Raw genomic sequence first — 16,986 nt, 5'->3', positions numbered from 1 at the left:
TGTGTGAGAGAGTGAGTACAAGAACTTAATTTTTCTTACAAGGTTACTGGGAAGATTTATATGTGTCCCAAAGTTTTGTGGTGAATGGAGCCAAAGTCTGTGTTTCTGAGTTTGGAATCCACTTGCTCTCCTTAATTTCTTCTTCTTTTTTTTCTATTTTTCTCTCTCTTTTATTATGTACAAGCTCCATAATTATATGAAAAACAATGATTCTTATGGAGTTTTCTTAGATTTACATCTGTTAATAAAAAGAGGCTGGTGATTTAAAAGCCTTGGGGCAATACCGCCAAAGAATAGAAGATCGCTGTTAATCCTGGATTGAGTCAGGGGAGTGGCAGATGGCTGGTTCTGAGGGGAACAAAAGAGAGGTTAAAGAGAACAATTACCTCAGAAATCCCAGCCAGAGCAGGATCGTCAGGAGCTATGAGTTCTTCCTATCTCTCTCTAGATACCAGGAGTTATTCACTGGAAGAGCTGCATTATCATTCCTGGAAGGAGAACTGCATGACCACCCATTCTCATTCCACATCCATCAAGGGCGTTGGGATCCAGAGCTGTCAGGGAGCGTGTACCATTGATTCCAAAGAGCTGGAGATTGACCCCCTGCTGCCACCACTCCTCTCTATGACCCACCCTGAGGCATGGCTGGGAAAACCTTTCCATTTAACCCTTGTAGCTTCAGATCTGACCTTCTGCTTCAACCAGTGTGTCTGTGAGTCAGAGGGACTGGACCGTGTTCAGGGCACCGTGGCCTTGGTACATATGGGCTTGGTACACACTTGAGGCCTCTGGAACAGTTCTTACTGCCTTGCTGTCTAAAATTTTCCTTCAGAATGGTTATTTTTCCTTGTCTTCTGGGAAAATGTGTTGATTCAGCTCCTGATGAGTTGCTCTTTCTTCTGTCCTTGTGTGTTGTTTTTCTTAGTCTTGCAAGCTGCAGAGGGGCATTTAAAGAGCTTTTCCTGATCTATGGAATGCAGTGAAACTCATGCAGGGCAGACTGCAGGGACCAAAGCCTCAGACACCACAGCCTCACTCTGGAAGCAATTCATCTTCTATACCAGTGCCACTGGTGCAGAACTGCTGACACAGAAAACCACATTGTCCAGAAGGCTTGTGAAGGCCATAAGCAAATCAAAAAGTTGAGAAATCAGGGACTCGGATTAAGCTTGAGGAGTTACCACACAACAGCTAACTGGCTGTAAATCTACATGGATATTTAAATTGGAACTATTTGTCTATTGCTGCACTTTATTAAAAAAAACTTCAAACAACCATCTCCACCTCTCAATATGTAGCTTCTTGTGTGATTTTAGCCTAATCTTAAACTCTCATTTCAAGTTGTGCTGCAGTGAATTGCTGTGAAAAACATCACTTCTGTAACACTACAAAAATTTGAACTGAGCATAAACTCAAATGTACACTTGAAGTTTGCAAGGAGCTGGGAGTTCATGATGTAAACTTTCAAGGATGTAGTTTAACCTGTAACTACCACAGGGAAACAAACACATTCCATATTCAAATAACTGCAAAGGAAGGCACTGAATTCAATTCAGCTTGCAGCACTTGCAATTCTATATTATTTTTCCTGGTTTAAACCTACACAGTAATACACATATTATTTTATTAACAGATGAAACTAGTTGCAACTAAACTTCCTCAGCAGTAGCTGCATTCAGCAGAAATATCTACATAAAGGAATCAATCACAAAAACTTAAAAGTTCAGGAAGCTTCTAGCCCAAGGGAGTAAAAAAGCACTACTGGCAGCAGCAAAGAATCAGCAAAGGGTAGAGGCTGAGAAGTTACAACTCAACATTTTACAGTAATGTGCTGGGTTTTTTTACAATTGAAACAGGGGATGTATTCTTCTGTCTCAGTGATGTTTATGTTCTGATTTATTCATGACACTTTCTTACTATTTGTTCTCTTTTTCTGTTCAGTCAGACTAGGCCTCCCCTACCCCGTCTCATTCTACGCACACTAACTTCTGTTCACCTGCTGTTTCCTTTGATCTGTAGCTTTCTCTGTAATAACAAGCATTTTCAGTTAAACAATTCGGATGGTTAAAGCATGGATTCATGATATTGTATTATTCCTTTGTACTTCTGTCCACTATCTATCCTATCTATTTGTACACTGTCAGAATGTGGAAGCAAAATTTTGTGCCCAAATTGCCAGACTTAGGATGCTACAAGTCATTAGCAATGATATGTTATATTCCTTCTAATGTGCTTTCTGCCTTGTAAATAAAGATAATATTATTTGAATCCTAATTGACTGCACCATTTTTTACAAACAGATCTAGGACACAACAGAGCTCCTGTGTGCATTGAAGATGGGGTTGTTCATCCCTCCTTAGTAAACCAGGCAAGTCCTAGGCTGCATCAAAAGTTCTCAGTCACAATCTCAAGAGGTGTTCAAGAAACGACTGGACATGGCACTTAGTGCTGTCATGTAGCTGACATGGTGGTGTTCTGTCAAGGGTTAAACTCGATGATTTAGGTCTTTTCCAACCTAAATGATTTTGTGATTCTCTGATTCTATGCCCTTGTCTTCGGAGAGCAGCCCATGAGACGGCAGAGCTGCATGAAATGAGTGTGACAGAGCCAGTCCTTTGGACAGTGTCAAACTGGGAGAGATTGCCATGAGAGAAAGAATTCTAAGCACAAAATTCCTAATACTGGGTAAACAGAAAATGTGTACATATTTTTGTATACAGAGAATAAATTTTAAACGCAAATGTAGGTTTCGAATGCAGAGCTGCTCTAACAAAATAAACCCAACACAATCACAAAAAATAAAGAATTACTTGTCATTCTGTAATGGTTATTGAAGATTGATAATAGTCACATTAAATTTGAGACTCTGCTGGAAATTTGAATCAAAAATTGAATCTCTGCCAGAAGGACATGATGATGGTCAGAATTTTAAAATAATTTTTAATCTCAGTCATGTGTGAACAGGATTGGACTTCTGATCCACTTCAGTCTACCAGATGTAACTCTGAAGTAACAGATTAAGAGAAACGGGGGAGAAGTACAATTTTTCCAAAATGCCCGTGTGGAGGTCCTACTTTAAAGTATCCTTGAAAACATTATTTTGGAATAGCTCTGGGGAATTTCCAAATGTGGATAAGCCATAAATATTTGTGGAATGATGGCCTTCACCTTGTTTTAATAATCTATCAAAGCCAAAATATTTTTTCCTGCAATATTTAGTAACTTTTAGATAACATTACCAGGACCCAATAATGGAAAACATCAATTTGCATGGATTATTATTTTTTTTCTTACTGTCTACATAACAACTAATTTTTCATTCAGAAAGGAAGTTGCTGACCCAATTGATGTAGATGAATAAGTTAACACTCATTACCAGATTACTGACTTTGTAAGGGAAGACAATTAGATATTATTTTCCCCCAAGTTTTATTTGGATTTCAATCAGGATCTATTAATTCTGTGATATCAACTTGGAAAAAAACCCTCATCTTTCTTTTGCCTTTTTTTTTTAAAAGGTTCTTATACACAAAGATTTACCGTAGAAATTTGTTGTACATAAAGAGTACCTCTGGCATTTGGAGAAATAATGAGCCTTGGCTTCTTGTGCCTTTGTAAATTGTGCATCTGAAAAACAATGTGTTATGGTAGTGGAGTCACCACCGCTGCAGGTGTTTAAGGAAAGACTGGATGTGGCACTTAGTGCCATGGTCTAGTTGACATGGTGTGTTCGGTCATAGGTTGGACTCATTGATCTCAGAGTGTCTTTTCCAGCCTAATTGATTCTGTGATTCTGTGATCTTCCATTGAATCTAAGCTGTAATAATATCCCTGCCGCTGACATTTGCACTTTGGGAGGAGTGATCTCATGTTTTAAGTTTTCCCTCAGCATTAGCTCTCTCCTGTACTTACCTGGCTCACTTCAGCAATTCATGAAAACTTCCTGCTTGTTGACAGGCCTGTCGAATGCTCAGAAACTGGCTAATGATTTCCAAACCTTACCATTGAAATCATGCTCTATTAAAGGCTTGTTTTCCAAAGACACAAGGGCTTTTTTGTGATGTTTACAAGCCGTGTCCCAAGGATTGTTCCTGGTAGGGTGTTAAAACCAGCCCTACTACGATACTCCGTATTTGTAAAGAACACATTCAAAATTACTTACTTCATACTGACCATCGTTGTCGCCTTCCTCCAAGTCACTTCCCTAAGCGATGAATGCAAAAGGACTTCGTATGATATCATGCCTTAGTGGGCTAATCTCAAAAAATGAAGCTATTTTGCCCCATTTGAATGTCGTGCATACAACTGAGCACTGACAGATCTGCCAGAGAACACCCAAACAATTCTACTTTTTAACAGAATCAGTAGGTCACAGAATTGTGAGTTGGAAGGCACCTCTGGAGACCATCCTGTCCAACCCCTCTGCCAAGGCACCGTCTCCTTGAGCAGGTGACACAGGGATGCACCCAAGTGGGTTTTGAATGTCTCCAGAGAGGGAGACTCCATGACCTCTCCGGGCAGCCGCTTCCAGTGCTCTGCCATCCTCAATGGAATGAAGTTCTTCCTCATGTTGGGGTGAAACTCCTTGTGTTTTAGTTTATGGCTAACCATCCAGGTAGTTTATGTGTGTGGTTTTATTTGTACGGGGCTGTTGTTGTTTTTCTTTTGTTTTAGGGTTATTTTGGTGCTTTTTTATAACTGCTTTGGTTTGTTTGTTTTTTTTTTTAATTTTGATCTCATTTTTTGGGGCTTGTTTTGGTTTTGTTTTGTTTTTGTTTTGGGGTGATTTCTTTGGCGCTTTTGTTGTTGGTTTTGTAGGTTTTTTGTTTGGGGCTTTTGTGCTGTTGTTGTTTGTTTGTTTGTTTGTTTTTTTAATAAAACCGACAGAACTTTTCCTATGAGGGGAGGGTCGGGGGTGCCAAACCAGCGTCCCGGCTCCAGGGTTCCCCCCGGCACATCCCAGGGCCCCGCTCCCGCCCCCCCCACCTCCCCACCTCGGACCGCACCAACTCCCCGCACGGCGGGGAGAGGGAAATCACAACCCCCCCCCAGCTCGGCCACCGTCGCCTCCCCCGGCTCGGCCCGGCCCCGCCCCTTCGGCCAATCACATGAGCGGGCGCGGGGGCCGCCGGGAACGGGCGCTCCCCGAGGGGCTCGGCCGAGGCGCAACATGGCGGCGCTCGGCGGGCGCTGAGCGGGGCCGGGGCGGGACCCGCGCACAGGCAGCGCCGCGGGAAGCGGGGAGGGCAGCCGGAGAAACGAGCAGAAAGGTGGCGGGGCCGTCTCGGGCGGCCCCGGGCGGCGGCGGCGATGGCCCAGTGCGTGCAGTCGGTGCAGGAGTTCATCCAGGACTCGTTCGTGCCCTTGGTGGCCGCGCTGTGCAGCGAGGAGGCGGAGAGGCTCACCCGCAGGAACAACCTCAGCTTCGCCGAGCTGGTGAGGCCCTTCTGCCGCCTCACCTCGGAAGGTCGGTGCCGGGAGCGGAGCGGGTTGTTTACACGGGGCGGGGGAGGCGGCGCCTCTCCCTTCCTCCCTTCCGCCCGCGGCCTCCGGGGGGTCCCCCCGGGGCTGTCCCCGCCGGGGCGAGATCCCCCTTCCCCGGGGAGTGAGAAACCCTTTCCCCGGGGGGAGACACCCCTTCCCGGGGCCCCTGGCGGCGGCCGGCCGGCCGGGTGTCACCTGGAGCTGGAACAGGCTTTGCGTTTGCCGGGGTTGCCGCAGGTGACAGCTCTTAAGACCGCTTAGTTTCATTCGGTCTGCGGAACCTGGGAAGTTGAGCTTCTCCTGGAGACATCAGACGGCGGAAGAGGAAGGTGCCTGTAAATCCAGCTCTTCAGACGAATTTTTGTCTTTCACTGAAACCACTTTGCTGTTACCTGGCTGGTACTTGTACACGACTCTTACTATGGATCTTACTGGGTTTCACACTTCTGATACCTAGTTGTTGAAAGTGTGGTCAGTCATTCAGAAACGTTGTCATTTCAGTCTTTCTCTCACCTGTAGATTTATCCTATAGACTTTTTTTTGGGTGACGTTTCTCTGAGTAAGACCTGTGCAAAGAAAAGGTGGGAGTTGAGCTGGTCATGTGGCAGCCTAGAAATGACCACGTGAAGTCTAGCAGAACTGGCAGTTGACCACTGGAGGGAAACCGTAGTGTGTTCTAATGCTTTAACTTACTATCTGGATTTTTTTTTTTTTTTAATTTAACTAATCTATGTGTTTCAAGCTGTTGCTCATCAAAATAGTATGCAGGACAGCAATTTGGATAGAACTCTTTGTCAGGATAGTAATGCAGTGACATTTGTCAGATTTGGTATCTCAGACTTCAGCCTCTGCGTGTCATGTGCTGAAGAAACAATGCAAGAAAATGGAACTTGTATTGTCTCTTGAGTTAGGCTTTTGCATTTCTCTTTAAAAAAAAAAATGACATCAACTTAAAAGCTACTCTGTGTTAAAAATCTCTTAATTTGTGGTAAGTCTTAGTAACCTATTGAGATTTGTTTATAAATGTTTTTCATTTTTTTAGCAACACTCATGAGCTATGTGAGAATGCAGCAGAGATAAAAATAATAAATGCAGACGCTTGCATCCTTAGAGTTCTCAAGTAAATTATCTCTTTAGATTCTTTGGTGAAAGGCTCTCAAAATGCATCTAGCAAACCAAACCAGGCAGACTATTGAAAATGAAGCATTCACCTTGAAAAACACTTAATTCTTGTGTTGCTTAGTTGCAACTGGTTTTGTTCCAATTGTTTTGACAGTTAAGGAGCTCGAAAACCTCAGTCATCCTCAGGTGACCTGGGTAGAGCTTGGGACAGAGGGTTTTGTTGCTGCACTACTTTGTGTATTCGGATTGAACAGGCCACAGGCCTGACTCCAGTTCTTCTTCTTTGTGACTTCCTCTTCTGTCTTCATGAAAAACATGTTACTGCATGCTGTCTGTAACTCCTTGTGGTGGAAGCCAGCATGCATGAGGGTAAGGAAAGCCGTAGTAGGTATTTTCTTCAGGCAGAAGAGTAGTTTGGTGGAATAAAATTTCTAATGAGTTTGTGCAATGGTAAGTGATTTCTCAAGCTCCAGAATTGGTGGAAGTCTATGACAGGGGAACATGCTTGTTGGAATCTGCACAAACACTGTTGCATAGTGACACTGTTAACTGTACCAAGTGCACAACACTGAAAACATAGGATAAGTTTTTAAATTTCTGAACTTAATTAGGTTTGACCAAAATTAGCGGTAAAATTTTTCCGTGGTGCTTTTCATGTCAAATTCAGAGGAAGAGAGGCATGATGAATGATCTGCTCATGGTACAGCAGAATGTGTGTACATGCCATGCCTCCACAACTGTGTGGTTCAGTGCATATGACTGTTATTATCATCATCATATACGATTGTGATATTATTATGATAACTATTCTGTGACGAGTGGTAGCCATAAACTAAAACACAAGGAGCTCCACCTCAGCATGAGGAGGAACTTCTTTACATTGAGGGTGGCAGAGCACTGGAAGCGGCTGCCCAGGGAGGTCATGGAGTCTCCCTCTCTGGAGACATTCAAAACCTATCTGGATGTGTTCCTGTATCACCTGCTCCAGGTGAACCTGCCTTGGCAGGGGGGCGGGACAGGATGATCTCCAGGGTTCCCTTCCAACCCTGACTATTCTGTGATTCTGTTTTGGCATCTTAATTTGTAAGCATTTCTGTGTTTTCCTATGGGAGTGTGAAATGCTGTCCTTTTTAAAGTAATACTCTCATCTTTACTTAGTAGCTATTTCATTGAATTTGTAACATGAAATTGGGTTTATTAGCATTTTTTCTCTTTTGGCAATAAACTGTCCCTTGTATTTGTGCAAAACTTTAAAGTACATGCGTTACTTTCTGAACTCTTCTATAATTTGATAAGCTCAGCCATGGGTTTGCTACTGCATTTTTAGAGTCCTGTCATAATAGATATTTTTGTCTGAAATTTAGGATTTACATGGTTTATGAACCTGTTGAAGGCTGCATGCTCATCAGCATTCTTGCTTATGCAGTTATGAAATTAATCTCCTGATTTATTTGCAGAACAGTTTTGATACACAGGAACTAAGCTGAGCTGTCTACTCTGCATATATCAGTCATCCTACATGTGTTAACAGAGATGGGAAGGCCAAAAATGCTGCTTTATTCTTCAAGTCGTGTAAAACCACACACTGCTTGAGGTTGCTCAATGCAAGGAGGCCAGATTATATCTAATTTCAAGTAGAACCCCACAAAGATACATAGTGTAGATCTAGGGGGCTACCCTCTGCACTAATCATTATTTAATCTACTCATCAACTTTGGCCTGTCAGTGACTTGCTAATGTTGGTGTAGCTGAAAATACCCTTGCAATATAGCAAATTGTGATGGTAGGAAATACTGAGCATAGATTCAGAATGGTCTGTCCTATAATTTTTAGCTTCTTGACTTCTATAGGTAAGTTGCTTTTTGTTATTGAAATGGTTTAAAAAAGTGAGAGGAACAGCTTTACAGTTCTGGTGAGTCTTGACTTTAGAGGAAAGTGAAACCAAAACCCTCCCCAAACTTTGATAAAGGAAATAAAAGTATATTAAGGATTTTGTACCTACATATTTATTCTCAAAGTGGCAGTCTTTCTTAATTATTACATTTGTTATAACAATTGATGCCTAATTTAATGAATATATATATTGTATAGGTAGGTTTTCTTTAGAATAGCATCCTGTTTTTAAGAGTCTTTAAAAATACTATATGAACTAATGCTGGGAGGGAGAATTACAGTGTACACTTCAACTAGCAAGTGATGAAGGAGATTTAATGGGTATGCTGTGGTTTTTTTGAGCTTAGTTTGATGTTAGGAATTCCTTGTTTGTGAGTATTTTAGTCAACATCTGGCGATTTTCAACTTCTGTTGAGAAAGATACTGTTCTAATATTATATGTGACTACTTGCACTTCTGGTAAAGTACTTTCTGAAATGTTCTCCTAAACACTTGTAAGAAATGTATAACAGTAGAATTTTTTTTTTATTGTGCATTAAGACAAGTGCTTTATGGGGTTCCAGCTATGTCCATTATTTCAGTCCTTAGCATTGCACATATGCCAGAAATGTCATCTGTGTTCTGTATGGAAATGTGTTTGCTCTTCATTATTATGGCTGTTATATTTTAGGATAGGCACCAACGATGAGTTGCAGTGTTATAGCTTCACTGGTGAAGGCAAAGTAGTTTCATGGTTGTCTCTCCCACTTCCTTTACTTTTGATATTTTCAGTAAGGGTTGATATTTTCAGAAGGGTTGATAATTTACCTGTGTGATAAGATGAAAAAAAACCAACCCAAAACAACTCTTTCAACTTTCTGTTAGAAATGGTGAACTGGACAAATTAAGTTTAGACAGCACAATTGTCCTCCTCCGTGTTGATATGAAACCTGAAACTTAGGGCTGAAAAAACCCACAAATTTTTAGGTTTCTTTGGTAGGACCAATTTTCTAAGCTGCTTTGCTGTGTTTTCCCGTGAGCTTCAGTGCTGAGTAAAGGTTGGGAGTGCATATGTGATTGAGGAGGGTAGAACTGTGCTAGTTAAGATTTCATCTGCGCTAGAAATCTGCTTTAATGCTTACAATGGATTGTAAACACATGTTGTGTGATTTGGCTTGGGCTGCTTAGTTTTTACTTTTGAAAATGCTTGTGGAAATGGTGTTATATGCTATCCAGGCTGGAGGGGATTGAAGACTCAGTTTCAGACTTTCATGGTATGAATTGTGTGATCAGTTGAAAGATGAGAAGAATGTGAATTTTCCCTTTATGTGCACTGCCTTTTATATACTGTACAGGGATTTGTGAAAATAAAATACAGAAGAGTTAGTTGAGGGCTCTACTGTGGGGCATGTGGTAGCACCAGTTGGCTTAGGCAGCCACAGTCAGTGTGTCCTGCCTGAACTTACAAAACTGGCTTGATTGGTGGTGGTTGTGGTTTGAAATAGGGGAAAATTACATGAAAAATCAGAGCAGGCCCAGAATTGTAATGAGTGTTGAAAATGTCATGAATGCTTTTTTAAAAACAGATGGCTTGAAGGAGCAAGTTTCACAAAGAATCTAAAAAGGAAGTTGTAGTATTAAAAATCATAGAGTGGTTTAAAGGAACCTTAAAGAACATCTAGTTCCAAACCCCCTGGAATGGGCCAACCCCTCTGCCACAGACAGGGACTCTAGACCAGATTGCTCAGCCTGGCCTTGAACACTTCAGGGATGTGGCTTTGACAGCTTCTCTGGGCAACCTGTTCCAGTACCTCACCACCCTCAGAGTAAAGAATTTCTTCCCAATATCTGATCTAAACCAACTCTCTTGCAGTTTTAAGCTATTCCCCCTTGTCTTGTCACTAAATGCCTGCTTACCTCTCCAGCTCTCTTGCCAGTCACATTTAGGAACTGTAAGGCTTCTATGAGGTCTCCCTGGAGCCTCTTCTTCTCCAGGAGGAACCATCCCAACTCTCTCAGCCTGTCTTCATAGAATATGTTCATTTTGGATGAAAGAATATATGCTATCCCTGTCAGGTTTCTTAAATGCTATTTATTGCGTACTGGGGTTTTCTTGGAAGCTGGTGATTCCTCAAAACGTGAGATGTGTGAAATCCATATGTGGTTCCTATAAGCTTTCTGTGAAAGTTCAGTATGTTCCACATAGAAGGGCATGCAGCAGTGTAGGGTGTGCTCTTTGAGTGCTTTGTTAGTTGTAGTGGATATTCCTACAAGCTAAAATCCTATGCTATGTTTTAATCAGTCTGCCTAGAGAAGCCTAATGTTGAACATGAACTAATTTGCTGTTACTACCTTCCCCCACTTCATTTTTGATAGTCAGGTATTATGGACTCCGATCTAAAATTGGTGATGGAGAAGTTTAGTGAAGTAATCTTTGAGGGAAAACTGTGTTGTAAAAAGAGTAATGCATGACAACTATTTTAACTGTCTGTTATGTTATACTTCTCAACAAAGCTTTTTCTTTTTCTTTTTTAGTTCACATGAGAGATCCTAATAATCAGCTTCACATAATCAAAAATTTGAAGATTGCTGTCAACAACATCGTTACTCACCCACCTCAACCTGGTGCCATTCGGAAACTTCTGAATGATGTTGTGTCTGTCAGTCAGCCTGCTGAAGGACTGGTAGCTAATGTGATCACAGCTGGAGATTATGATCTCAATATTAGTGGTATGTAATGATATTGTATTTTTTGTAACTTGAACTGGAATTTGCTGTAAGGTTTCTAACCTTGATTTCAGCTTCGTGGCATGTATTGAAATTACTCAGAGATGCTCAGGTTTGAGTCATTGTTCTTACTGTAACTTTAGATTTATCAAATAGTTTTGGGTTTATATGATGCTAAAAGAGTGGTTGTACTTAGTTAATAACTTTAATATTCCCTAGTGTTGTAATTCTTTTGAACTTGTGTTAAATCATTTTCAAGTAGAAATTAGTCATGCTTTGCTTGTCTTATTTTCTTGTTACAAAATGGATTGTAACAAGACTTGTTACACTTGGCTGAATAAATATCAACACTTATTTATAATGTTGGTACTAATTTACATATTTATGGATTCTTCTATTTTTGTTTTTACTTATTACATGGAGTTCATAAAGTTGTCATAAAAAGATTTTGAGGAAAGGTGTATGATTCCTTGTCTTGCTTTTTTTCTCCCCATGAAACTCAGTGCTTCATATTTCACTGTCAAAATGACTAGAATATTCTAAAAATGTTTTTTTTTTCAGATCTCCAAGTAATGAGGTATTGTGAATAATACTAAATGAGACCTGATCTTGGGAGCTGAGAAGATTAAACTCCTCCCAATTAAGACCCTAATCCGTTAAAGCCTTTGAGTACAGACTTAGTTGAAAGCATGTATGCATTGCCCTATTTAAACATCCATAATTTATTGTATTGAAAGTTTAGTCTGCAGTGAAGAATTTGTCTCTGCTATAGCAAGAGACTGATAACAACCTCATGAGGACTAGTAACTGATGTTGTTGTAGTACATTGATCTATGAGGTTTTTTTTTTCGTTCTGCTGAGGATGGAAAAATGGCACACTTGTTTCAGTTTCTGTGCCCTTGTTTATCTGTCAAATGGTGAATTGACTTTTTTTGTGAAGTTTTTTTGATGAAAAGTTTGTTTCAGTTCTAGAGATTTGAAGACCCAAAGAATGATTTCAGTGAATAGACTTTTCCATAAGATTTCTAATGATCTCAGTTTAGAAGTGAGGTACTGGAAAAAGGAGAAAAAAATAGTGGCTATACTAAGCTATGCTTTGTAGTTTATTTTTCAAGTTTGCTCCTGGAGAGTCAGATGTACAAATGGTCATATTTGACTATCTTCTGTCTCAGTGATTAGGTTCTCATTTCCATTCAGACTGACTATATGCTTATTTGACAGCAGGAGAGACGTATAAGATGTTTAAGATCGTACAGAAGGACAAAATCACGTAACAGCTTTGTAGTATCCCATCTTAGGAGTTTAGCACAAAGCACTGGCAGCGTTCTTGGTGAAGAAACTTGTGTCCCATTACATTGCAGGAGAATGTGAGGAACTTGGCAACCCTTGTTTGCCAAGTAGGGTTCTGTTTCTGCTTAGAAAACTAAAAATATTTACTAAGGAACTTTTTTTTTCCCAACTTTCTTAGAGCATTTTGTTGAAACCAATGGAAGCAGTCATTCCTGAAACCAAAACATAGTTATTTGGCATGAAATGTGAAATAGTCTAATCAGTTCTTTAATTTGTTCTTTTTTTTTTTTTTTTCCTTGGCAGTGGTGGGGTGATGTGTGTGCATTAGTTTTCTAGGATAGCAATATTAAATATTTCCTTAATCTTTAAAATTATGATCAAGTGCAGTTTGCTTTGAAGAAAGACACAAATGTTTAAGAAGCTGAGGTACGAGTGTTTCTGATACTGGGATCGTGATCCTGCTCTCTTTTCAGAAAAGTTCTGGAACTGCTCTGGTGTATTGATTTAATTGTTTGTAATCCTTCCTTGTTAGAATTGTTGTTTAATAGTCTCATAGTTCCATAATCTTGTACTGATAGACTTGGTTGAATGCTGAAAGGTTACTTATGTTCAGCCACCCCTGCTTCTCCCACGTACTTGTGCATGTAGAAAGTGAGGAAAAACGATTCCACTGAAGGCTTAAAATATGTCAGAGAAGAAAACATTTTTTTCAGCTGGATCAGTTCCCTGGCTATGTTTTTTCAGGGCTGCATGATGTTAATGCTGGCATGAAGCAATGCAGGAAAATGATGGAGAGGAGGGAAAATGCTGGGGCAACCACTTTCAGCAGCTAATGTATTCAGTTACTTCTACGAGTACTACAGGCTGAGAAATCTCAGAAGTTAATGCCTTAGGTTTAGAGTATCTTCCAACTAGAAAAATAGAAATACTATCAAGATAAAACTTAAATCTTTGCCACATTATAGAATTTCCATTTTTGTTCAAGCCTCGAATTGGGGCTGAACTAGAAATTAATATTAATTTCCATGAAAGTACACTGTCAAATGTTGAGGAGCCTGAAATACTCAAGATTAAGGTTAGCTGGAATCAAATGTCTTCAGTGCCCCTGATGGGCCTGCATGCTATCGGTTTTTCTACTTCACACTACCAGAGTGTAAAAGCCAATAGTGTGTTTACACCTGACCCTTTTTAGTATAATAATATCATGTTTTTTCTATCAGATCGCTCAGTTAAAGCTAGTGTTCCTTGGTACAGTAATTGGAAAGAGACACTGATGGAACTGAACACATCCACGTTTTATTCAGGTATTTTTTGTGGTTGGTGCCGATTTGCCAGATTGCCCTTTACTCCTTTTCCATGTGCCCCATCCACCTTTCCTTACCATCTGCTATAACTGTTTAGCACTTTTCTTGGCGTAGATGTGTGTTCCTCCATTTTTCCCCCTAAATGAAAAATTTCTGGTGATGGTTGTTTTAATTTTCTTTTAGTCACATTTCTACTCTTGTTAATCAAAATCATGTGGTCTTTCCTTGCAGTCGGTAACAGTGGTGGTGGGAAATTTACCTCGTGCTGTAAAAGTACTGGATTGTTTGATCCCATGGAACTGTATACTGTTACTGTGCTGTATTTCAAATGTACTTTCTGCTTCTCTACAGAACTTCCTTCTCGGAGGAAAGTAACACTTTTTGAATTGGAACTCAAGTGCTGACTGTACTTAGAGCACATACGCCTCTGCTCTGTTGACATCCTTTCTGGAGTATGACTCTTAAAACAAAAAAGCTTTCTAATACATCTTCACCTAGTTTATAAGACTTACTGCTACCAAACCATTTGATTACTGACCTCTCAGCTCACAGTGAGGCTATAAGAGCCAGATTTTTGTTTTTCAGTATTAGATTTTAACAAAGTTTATACTTTTGGTTAGTAATAGCTGTCCTTTCAATAGTGTTTGTTCAGATGCTGCTAAGTGCCTAAAGAGTACAAAACTTCATGAAGTAGACTTCTCATTCTTAAACTGTTATGTACAAACATTACTTACCACTTTTTTTTCTTAACAACTTCTGAACACGTTAGCAAGTTTGCATAAACTTCAGTTCTACTTGTGTAGCATACTGGAAAATATATTACTGGAAAAATGCAAAACATAGGTCTGGATACCTGAATGACACAGTGTTGGTATGCACTGCTGTAGTGTCTTATGAAATTTTTTTCAATACTGCCTTTGTTTTGAATATGGTGTGTGTTTATTATTTTAAGTATCTGCTATAAATTATTATAGCCCTGTAAATGTTTGAGTGAATCCTGTTAATGTATGTTGTGGTTGTGTTGAGGGAATCCAGTTGCCTTTGAGGTCACTTCCAAAGTTCTTAATAGGCCTAAAGAGAAAGGGGGGTGAGGGGGAACACCTCACAAAACAAAGTTGTCCTTCCCTATTTGTAACTATGTCATATTTTTTAAAGAGCTGTGATTCAGCAGCAAAACAAAAGCGAAAATTTGAAAGCAGTACTTGAAACTACAGTGCAGTTGAAGATTCTGCCTTAAGTAGTTTAACGTTGTTTGCCATGAATCTGAGTTAGTGCAAGCCTTGTTATACTTGTGAAAAATATGTATATGAATCACTTTATCATGGTTTGTTTTTAATAACAAGCTGTGTTTTCCTTAATTTAAATAGTTGGCATATTTACAGGTAGGACTAAGTAAAGCCAAGAGCTTTTTATACCCTAGGTGAGTGCTCAGAGAGCAGCTTCTAGAAAGGCTATAATCAAAAGCTAGAAGTTTGTCTCCTATTGGTCTTTTTTATGTGAGATGTACTGACTGCTACACTGAGTTCAGTTATGAACCATGACTGTCTGACTTCTGTGTGGATGCAGCTGATCTAAGATGGCTTGACAATGTAGGATTAAAGAAAAATGCATTAACTTAGTGCTCTAGAAGATAATTCTAACATAAAAATGAACCTGCTTCCTAAAGTCAGTCTAAGAAATCAAGGTGGTAGTTTATTTTCTTTTTTCCCTGCAGGGGGTGCATGAGAGGTTTAAAAAAATATTAGAAATTTTTGTGGGAGTTAAATAAGGCAATGTGGTTTTTTGGGGCCATATACAGAAAATAAATACCTTCAGGATTTCTTGTTAATGCTTTTTTTTCTCCTGTACTAGTTACCATTTTCTAGTTTGGTAGTTGCTATCACTCTAGGTTAGTTGACACTGGATTCCAGTTACTTCAGTGTGAAATCAGGTTATTGGAAGTGAATTGATTTTCCTCTGGGGTCCAACTAAGGGAAGGAGTTGGAGAATTGAGATGGCCTAAAACAGGCTTGAAAGAAGAAATAATAATTCATTGCTTGACTGATAGTTGGAGTGGGAGAAATGGAAGAAATGGACAAGGTTCATGTGTTTTTGGATGTCCCACACATCCTTGGTTTCCCTTGATTTGATACTCTTAGGAAAATGAAATCCCTATTGTAAAAGGGCATTTGAACATGGCAGGTTAAAATTATGAGGCACTAATGGCACAACTCAGGTCCCAGGTTTTATCTTCTTTGGTCTTTGCTTTCCCAGCTGACAGCTGAGCTGTTTATTTTAGCAAAGCATAGGGAGGGGCCTGCTGTCAAGCCAAGTTGAAACACTTAACAAAGGCTTCAGACAAACAGGCAGGATAGAATTTTGGTAATCTTTAGCTCCTCTGCCTACTCAAAAATTTGGTCAATTTTTGCATCCCTAGCCCAGCAAATTCAGTGACTGTTAGAGCAATTTTTTTGTTTTCTTTCTTTCCCAAGTGTGTGTGTGTATAAAGGGGCGGTAAAGAGTAGGTAGTTTAACAACTGAATAGAGGTGAACCTAGAGCGTTGAGGAATTCAGTACTTACCATGCTATTCAGTTTCACAGGATTTGATTTAAAGTGTTACTGTTTCTCCTACTTGTGTGTATTTTAGATGCTTTCTCCTTGGACTGTTCCCCCTTCTTTCCCCTGCCATGCAAACCTTGTCAAGAGTTTGCAAGCTTCACTTTTAGGTGTAGTCTTTCATATTTCCTTTTCATAAGTGAGTATGCAGAAGTTTCACTGAATAGTCTAATTTGTCCTGTTTTGTTGTGTATTGCAGCTACTACTCCTTGGTTTGAGTCTTACAGAGAGTGCTTTCTTCAGTCCATGCCTGCATCAGATCACGAATTCTTAAACCACTATGTTGCATGTATCCTTTGAGTGTTACAGGCTGCTCCAGTGGAGGCTGTTACAAGGTGTAATGTAAGGAGACACTCATGTTTTGCAGTAACTCTTTTGCAATTATGTTTTGAACCCTATATCTTTTTTCAATATGTCCAACTACACAGGCTAGTTTCATAAGGGTGTCAGGTTTTTCTTTGTGGTTATTATTTGACCAGAGGGTTTTTTGTGCTGTTTGTGTTGTTTGTTTGTTTCCCCCCTTCTCCACACACTTTTTTGTGTCAAAGTGAACTTAAAACCAGTAACCTGTAAACTAAACTTTGTCAGTCT

At 39.9% G+C, this 16,986-nt stretch overlaps 1 protein-coding gene across 4 annotated transcripts in view; it reads left to right on the top strand.

Moving 5' to 3' along the window:
* The first annotated feature begins 5,183 nt into the window (after window positions 1–5,183).
* Window positions 5,184–16,986, top strand: part of TRAPPC8 (trafficking protein particle complex 8) — a 52,224-nt gene continuing 40,421 nt past the window's right edge. Inside the window, exons 1-4 of one of the 4 annotated variants that reach the window (XM_027638598.1) lie at window positions 5,184–5,467; window positions 11,014–11,208; window positions 13,716–13,799; window positions 16,595–16,684. In XM_027638598.1, coding sequence (XP_027494399.1) covers window positions 5,311–5,467; window positions 11,014–11,208; window positions 13,716–13,799; window positions 16,595–16,684 — 526 coding nt within the window. In that variant the 5' untranslated portion in view covers window positions 5,184–5,310. The remainder of the gene's footprint in view (window positions 5,468–11,013; window positions 11,209–13,715; window positions 13,800–16,594; window positions 16,685–16,986) is intronic. The other 3 variants (XM_027638600.1, XM_027638601.1, XM_027638602.1) reach the window with 3 other exon arrangements.

The sequence above is a fragment of the Corapipo altera genome, unplaced genomic scaffold (assembly GCF_003945725.1).
Source record: "Corapipo altera isolate COAL_440 unplaced genomic scaffold, ASM394572v1 49, whole genome shotgun sequence".
NCBI lineage: Eukaryota > Metazoa > Chordata > Aves > Passeriformes > Pipridae > Corapipo > Corapipo altera.
Note: the sequence above shows the minus strand (reverse complement) of the source record. Positions and strands in the feature narration are given on the sequence as shown.